Consider the following 8,784-nt stretch of genomic DNA (forward strand, 5'->3'; position numbering starts at 1 on the left):
TTGTTTTTCTGTTTGGCGACTATATAAGATTAACTTAAATGACAATTTGCTTAAATTAATATATACATTTAAATAACATATTTGATTGTTTTTTTCTACAAGTTTAAGCTATGGTTTTATACAATAATGACTTTCGTTCAGAAACCTATTTTATTTAGAATCTCTCTCTGGATATACGAATATACTCAACTCCAATTTTTTTTGTTGCACTTGATTAAATGTCGCTTTCTAGTTTCGACTCGTTTTTGAATTGCAATCGATAGATCCCTATTATTAATTTGAATTTCAGCATAATTAGCGGATGTGGTCTGACGTCGGTTTAGAAAATTACGATAAACTTGACGAAACATGACGTTATATGTACTGTTTTATTGTTGTCTACAAATATACTTGGACGTCGGAAATGTGATGATGTATTGGAGTACTTTGTATACATTAATTAGCGGACCATTGTCTACTGAGTTTATGCTAAATTTAGATATACAGTTTAGTATTTTAAAGTGATATTGTTTTATAGGCCGTATGATTACAATAACAAGAGTATAAAAGGACGGACGTGGACAAACCATTAGTTGTTCAAGTTCTTGATTGCCTCCCACGTCTTCGATGAATAAAAATATGTAGAAGTGTCAGCAGATCAGCCTAGTAAAATACATTAATCAAAGAACTAATCAAACTTTAGATAATTAAAATTCTTGCAAAGTATAATTTAATCAAATTTAAGTATATAGAGAGAGATAGTAGTTAATAGTTGATTTGGTCACATTCAACTGGAACAGTAGTATATGGCCCTGTTCGTTTTGTAAACTGGATGAGAATTCCAGACGCGGCATCCGCACGCAGTAATTGGATACAGCAATCAGATGTTGTTCGTTCGCGATTCTGGAAATTTTGGATATTTGGATGAGCTTGCTGTAGTTGGAAGCGTTCAAACATCTCATCCAGAAATCCCAAAAAATCCGGATGAGTTTTCAAAATTAATCTGGATGCCGCGTCCAACTTAACCTCCTATTTCGCGCCAAACGAACATCGGTCCGCGTCTGCGTCTGGATGCCGCGTCCAGTTTACGAAACGAACAAGGCCTATATAGCTAAATTTTGAAGTACTTATAATCTATTAGTATAACGTTATATGCTTAGTATCTTCTACAAGTTCCCTGATTAATTGACTTCTGTGATTTTATATCAATGGCTACCACAAAGCATATAGTAATAGCTAAAATAACAAAGTTCCCTGATTAATTGACTTCTATGATTTTATATCAATGGATACCACAAAGCATATAGTAATAGCTAAAATAACAAAAAGAGAGAGCTCATCAATGATGCCGTCATGCGAAGCAACACAGATTACGCGTATAAAACCTGTCATTCAGTTCATGGCGGCGCAAACCGTTAAGATAAAATCTCATTTGCGTACAATGCAATTCAACGTTATTATAAGACTTGTAACTACACATGTATATCACACTTACACTGTTAATTTTTAGATGACATAGTGTTGCTAATAAACTAATTCAGATAATGGATAAAAAGTTAAAAATAAAAGATGAACACACTTTTGTACCACGGGTGAAAATTTAATAATGCAATAGATTTTGATATGCGTTTTCAAAGCACATATATTTTATGCTGATAATTTTGATAACATATATATGAATTTATAACCTTTTATCAAAAAAAATTGTTTTGAGTTTCAAGCAAAAAACCCCCAACGATTCGTATATAACCAGTACATAGCATATGTTAACATATATAATTTGTGTATATTATAAATTTTCTAAATTTGTATAAAGTTTTATATAAATATACATATATAAGAATCAAAATAATATAATTTGTTTATTTAGACGCGTCTTGCATTAATTTAAAATAATGTTTAATGTCTTAAATCTATATATAGTTTTTTTTGTCATCAACAAACAGATTTATATAGACTCTGCGAACCAATCCGGTAACTCCGCATCCATGTGAACGACGAAAGATAAATGTTTTCTGGCACATCGTGCTAGACTATCCGTCTTTTGATTTTCCATCTGGGGTACATGAATGATCTCTGAGCTAGTAAAACGTGTCTTCAGTAGCTTTATGTCATGTATATAGTTTTAAATGATAAAAATATTTTTGAAAATATTTTTCTTCGAATATAATTTTGTTCTCACAAATTCCCCAAAATTTTCTTGATGTGTTTAGTTAAAGGATTTTATACAAATTAATAGATTTTTTTATTGAGATTTTTTTTACATATTCTGGTATATCTGACATATTTATAATATCAAGTATACATACTAAATTTTCATTTTCAAACATATTAAACTTAATAATTTTTTTTTAAAATATAGTATTTAGTTTAGGTTATCAAAAACATTAAACTGGAAAACAATATTATATAAAAAAGTTTCAGTGAATAAATTTTTTAAAAATTGATGTAAATAATTTTTAGGATAATAAATATAGTGGTACGTTCTAAAAAGGAAATAATAAAGAATAGAGAGAATTTAATTAATTTAATTGGTTTCCTAAACTAATTGGTTTATATTAATTAGTTAAAATAGACATAAATTTAAGAGTGGGATTTTCTTGTAAATAATTCTTAAAATTAAAGGCAAAATCTTATTAAAATTTTTGCTTTAATAGTATAGATTAAAGCGTTACGATCATGGACCATGTCTTATACATAATAAAGATATAATTATAAATTGCCTTACACGCTTATTGCTAATAATTGTGTATTATATAGTGCTGCAACCGTGCAACAAACATATTATATAATCTGTTTTCCAGCAAAATTATGAAGTATCAATATCAAAATCTTGATGTCGTATGCTGTGATCGAATAAATATATTTATCTGCACCAAGATGTAAGTAATTTGATGGGCAACTCAAGTAAAACTAAACGTTGTTTTCAATAATATTAATCATACAATATTTCCAAAATTTATAGATTTGATATAAATCTCTCGAAAGGGAATAAAATGAAGTGATATCTATATGTACAAACTAAGTCAGCTTATTAAATCTAAAATTTACAAATACAATGAATTGCTTCAAGAGTGATTCTACAAAATTCCATCAGTTTTATTTAACGGTCACAAAAAGTAAAGTTAATTACTATACATTCATTACATTTACATCTCTTTGATATAACGTTTTTAACTTCTTCTTTTTTTTAAAGGCATTCAATTTAAAGACATAAAAGCATTCACGGTATAGTTTTGCAACCATAATAATTCAGAAAGCATGATGAGACAATCTTTATATTCATCTAAGCATTAACTCTCTTTTTTTTTTACAACAACAAGAGATTTTTTCCGCGCTTCGCGCGGATTGTGTCTTATAAATTTATTTTATTTATAATATTATTTGTCGGTTTGTTTCTTTTATATTAATTTTTTATTTTTCCAATGTTAGTTTTTCTTAATTTAAATTTATATGTTTATAGTTTTTCTTTTTTCTGGTTGTAGATGGAGAATTATATTTTTTATTGATGGTTTTTGTATGTGACATAAACTTTTTGAAATTTTAAAATAATGTTATATATAGTACAATTAACACATTAAAGAAGAGAAACATATTTAAGCACATTTTATACATGTTTTATATACATAATTTTAAACATTATATATGTATATATTATAAGTTTGAAACATGTAAATGCTTTCTAAAGTTAAATACTTGTTCTGGGTTTACATAACTTATCGAAAGTTTTATCTTTTTTAAATTTAAATCACAGAAAAAAATCAAAAAGTCAGTGTAGATGGGTTTTCTTGGGCTTTTAAATCAACACTGAAAATTTACATGAATCATATAACAACAGTTTTATAAACAACTCGATAAAATTTGACCGAGCCAAAGATTTTCACACAATATGTTCTTTCTTCTTCAAATTGCGAAGAGCCTATAGGCACAAGAAAAAAATCATAATTTTTGTTTTCACTTATATAATATTTTTTTTCTTTTACACACAGAATTTATTACACTGCTATAAGCAATTGAGAACTCTATTCATATAAGATTCACATCTATGCATTTTGACAAAGAAGAATTTTAGCCATCTTTAGTTTCGGAATGAATCAACTTCAGTCATATACACTATATTTTCTCTATGATTCAAATCTTACAATTTTAATATATGTGCAGATTTCCATGTGAAAAAACACGCACGCCATCTATCGTTCAACCTATTACTTTTTCCAAAGTAAACACTATAATCCTCGTTTGGTTAGCTCCACAAACTAATCTCTTTGGATCAGTGTAACCTTTCAGAAAATGATAATCTTAATATCTTACAAAAAAAAACAACAAATATTGACTTATTTATATGAATATATATTATTTTAAATCATTATAGTGGACGAAGAAAGCACCATAATTTGTACAACAAATTTTCTTAGATTCACTTCATCATATTCACAATTTTACCATTTTAATTACATAATTTTATATGAGCTTCTTCACCTTTCCCGGTTATTTTCTCTTTATTTATAACTACAATATAAAGTTATAAACTATATATATATTATAAATTAATAATTTATTTACTCTTAAAGTAACGATTAAAAATAGAACATAATTCAATATAGATATATGATTCTATTAATAAATTAGCAGTTACAAATTTGAAATTTTTAGAAATATCAAAAGTTTTATATTAGTTAATTATCTTCTAAATGACATTTATTTTTAATTCTTTTTGGATGAGAATATTTTGGCTGAGGTGGATAGTCTCAAAAGCCTTGAATTTAGTCCCTTTTATATAGTAGGATAAAGCTATCTAAGCATTAAGTTAGAAAAGAGAAACTTATGGTATATAAGCGTAGTAATGTTTTTAATAATATAACTGTTTTTTTCAGTAATCTTCTGAAATTAACATTCATTTTACAGTCAAATTCATTTGTATGAAAGAAAAACCGAACTTACGTTTTGCTTTATAAAATGATAACTTTTGGAAGTGGTCTAAAATCGTGGTCACTTTTAGTGTTTGAACTTTTAAGTTTGATGTGTATTTGTCTAAATTGGTGAATAAAGAACCAATTAATTCATTGTATTAAATCAACTTTTTTCCTTGTGGCTGCAAGATATCGCTTTTTAAAAAAATATCTTAGCATAAAATATTGATTTGGCTTATGTTTAATCAATTAAAAAAGCTATCATCACTCACATAATTCATATATAATGAGATAATATATGTTGATAAAAACTCAGGAAAACTACTTTTAATACGTTATTATCTTTATATATATATATAGTGTATATATCCTGCTTTATCATTTTTACATCTAACGATAAATGAAACTGTAGTTATTCTTTTACACCCAAAGAAAAAGAAACTGTAGTTCTTATATCACTTAAATACAAATGTTGGTTGCTCAAAAGAAAACAAATGTTGTAGCGTTTCTGTAGCTGCTAGGAACAAAAAATTAAATTGAAAAAGTACAAGCTCAAATTTTGTATATTTTAAGCAAAGAGAGCAAAAGAAAAGCTTGGCCAAATATATCCAGTAAAAAGTACAATACTTGTGGTAATATAGAACGAAGTACACACAAAAGATCATTATTAAAATAGATCCATATTAAATATAAAAGACAACATTCCCCTTGGAATATAAAACAACAAAAATATAAAATAAAATAGTCTTTGAATTAATCTCATTAAATTTTCACAAGAGGGGCCTAATTTTTTCCTATATAAACACATGAAGGCAGCAATTCATCTCAAACCCCACAGCAAAAAAGCCACTCACCTTTTTCTCTCCATCTCTCTCTCTGCTTCCATGGCCACCAAGCTCGACACAAGCAGCTTACTGTTCGCTCTCTTGTCCAAATGTAGCCTCCTTACCCAAACCAACCTCGCTTTGTCTCTCCTCGTAGCCTCCATCGCTTCGCTCGCTCTCTCTCTCTTCTACTGGTCTCATCCCGGAGGACCTGCATGGGGAAAATATTTCCTCCATCGCCGCCACCGAACCACCGTGATTCCCGGACCAAGAGGCTTACCTTTTGTCGGAAGCATGTCTCTCATGTCAAACGCTTTAGCACACCGCTGCATAGCCGCAACCGCGGAGAAATTCGGAGCCAAACGTTTGATGGCGTTTAGCTTGGGAGATACTCGCGTGATCGTCACGTGCAACCCTGATGTAGCTAAAGAGATTCTAAACAGTCCGGTTTTCGCTGACCGTCCGGTTAAGGAATCAGCGTATTCCCTTATGTTTAACCGGGCTATCGGTTTCGCTCCTTACGGCGTTTACTGGCGAACGTTGAGGAGAATCGCTTCTTATCATCTTTTCAGCCCTAAACAGATTAAACGCTCTGAAACGCAGAGACGTGTGATCGCGAATCAGATGGTGACGTGTCTCGCAAAACAGAGTAGCAGCAACGGAGGACTCTGTTACGCTCGTGACTTGATCAAAACGGCATCGCTTAACAACATGATGTGCTCCGTTTTCGGGAAAGAATACGAGCTTGAACATGAGCACGATGAAGTGAATGAGCTACGTGGTTTGGTCGAAGAAGGTTATGATTTACTCGGAACACTTAACTGGACCGATCATCTCCCATGGCTGTCGGAATTTGATCCTCAGGGAATCCGGTCTAGGTGCTTTAGTCTCGTACCGAAAGTAAACCGGTTCGTGAACCGGATTATATCTGACCACCGTGATCAAACTCGTGACTCGCCTAGTGACTTCGTTGACGTATTACTTTCTCTTGATGGTCCGAATAAATTATCCGACCCGGATATGGTCGCGGTCCTCTGGGTATGCACACGTTCCTTATTTTATTTTTAATAAATAGACAAAACAAAAACATAATAGATCATTTTAAAATAATGCCATTTTAGGTAATATGACAACAATTATGGTAATAACTAATAACGTAATTGTGATTTATGGGTTTTACAGGAAATGATATTTAGAGGAACTGACACGGTGGCTGTATTGATCGAATGGATTCTTGCTAGGATGGTCTTTCATCAAGATATTCAGACAACAGTTCACAACGAGCTTGACCAGGTCGTGGGGAGATCAAGAGCCGTGGAAGAATCTGACGTGGCTTCTCTAACATATCTGACGGCTGTGATCAAAGAAGTCTTGAGGCTTCACCCGCCAGGTCCACTTCTGTCGTGGGCCCGTTTAGCAATCACAGATACGATCATTGACGGTCGTCGTGTGCCGGCAGGGACCACTGCAATGGTTAACATGTGGGCTATAGCGCATGATCCACACGTGTGGGAAAATCCGTTGGAGTTTGAACCCGAAAGGTTTGTAGCCAAGGAAGGTGACGTTGACTTCTCGGTTCTTGGGTCGGATCTAAGGCTTGCACCGTTTGGGTCGGGTCGTAGGGTTTGTCCTGGGAAGAACCTGGGTTTGACCACCGTGACGTTTTGGATCGCGACGCTCTTGCATGAGTTTGAATGGCTTGCACCGTCGTCAGATGACAAGACCGTTGACTTGTCCGAGAAACTGAGGCTCTCGTGTGAGATGGCTAATCCTCTCGCTGTTAAGTTGTGCTGCAGGCGCAGTATAAGCGTATGAAAAGATTATTATACACTGAAGGAATAAGAAAATATATGCGAGTGCGATGCAGAAAAGAAAAGAAAGGAAAACGAAAATAAGAATAGGATGTGAAGCTTTTTTATATTAACATTTTGCTGATACGCAACGTGTGTGGTGGTGTGAGGAGTGGTGCATTGTAAATATAATGAAAAACATGAGCTAATATACCATGTGGATGTCACAGAAAAGATTAGAGCTACTTATGTGAGTTTCTATTTTAATATTTAAACTTAATTTTCTCGTTTGGATGTCACAAAACTATATTACATTTGTATATTTTAACCTAAAAGTGTAGACATTATAAATATATATATATATGTCATTCATAAACTCTTATGTATTTGAAAGATTGATGATTTATAATTTGAACACATATTAACAAAAATTAAATACCCACTTTGATTTATTTTTATTTTTTTTGTTTTGTTTTCAAAATTTTGCAAACCTCAATAAAATTATACCACTCATATTTTAGTTTTAAATTTATGTTTTATTTAAAATAAAATGCATTAATTAGAGTTTAAAACATCAATCTTTCAAATACAAAAACAAAAGCTAAACATCAAATAGGATATAGTTAAAATTAAGCTCCATTTGTGGTAGTAAAGCAATTCCAATAACTAACATCTTAATATAGAGAACTAAAATTAGCTTACCAAAATCTACTAAACACCTATTATAGGAGAATGGATCTTTGACATATATCATTAGGAAACCCTATATACAAGTCGCTTACTTATATTGGAAAAATGAACAAAAACATTAATTAGAGTTTAAAACATCAATCTTTCAAATACAAAAACAAAAGCTAAACATCAAATAAGATATAGTTAAAACTAAGCTCCATTTGTGGTAGTAAAGCAATTCCAATAACTAACATCTTAATATAGAGAACTAAAATTAGCTTACCAAAATCTACTAAACACCTATTATAGGAGAATGGATCTTTGACATATATCATTAGGAAACCCTATATACAAGTCGCTTACTTATATTGGAAAAATGAACAAAAACATTTTTCAAAAATAATATGATTGTTTAATATGAGAAGAATATTGACTGAAACTACGTACTTTAAAGTGTGTGGTGGAACATAAAAATTTATAACTAGTTGTAGAGTATATTGATATATAGTATAAAAAGATTGTGACACATGAATTATTAAAGAGTGGTGCTATTTCTCATCCAATGAGTAGCAGGCACGGAACCATTGGAAAGAACAAAATATGATAAGA

At 31.1% G+C, this 8,784-nt stretch overlaps 1 protein-coding gene across 1 annotated transcript; it reads left to right on the forward strand.

Annotated features, from left to right (window-relative positions):
- The first annotated feature begins 4,635 nt into the window (after positions 1-4,635).
- Positions 4,636-8,479, forward strand: LOC103862807 (cytochrome P450 78A9). Its single transcript, XM_009140497.3, has 2 exons — positions 4,636-6,751; positions 6,896-8,479. Exons 1-2 carry the CDS (start codon positions 5,696-5,698, stop codon positions 7,526-7,528), a joined length of 1,689 nt encoding a protein of 562 aa, XP_009138745.2. The 5' UTR covers positions 4,636-5,695; the 3' UTR covers positions 7,529-8,479.
- Positions 8,480-8,784: the final 305 nt, after the last annotated feature.

Source organism: Brassica rapa, chromosome A04 (assembly GCF_000309985.2).
Source record: "Brassica rapa cultivar Chiifu-401-42 chromosome A04, CAAS_Brap_v3.01, whole genome shotgun sequence".
In the NCBI taxonomy this organism is placed as follows: Eukaryota; Viridiplantae; Streptophyta; class Magnoliopsida; order Brassicales; family Brassicaceae; genus Brassica; species Brassica rapa.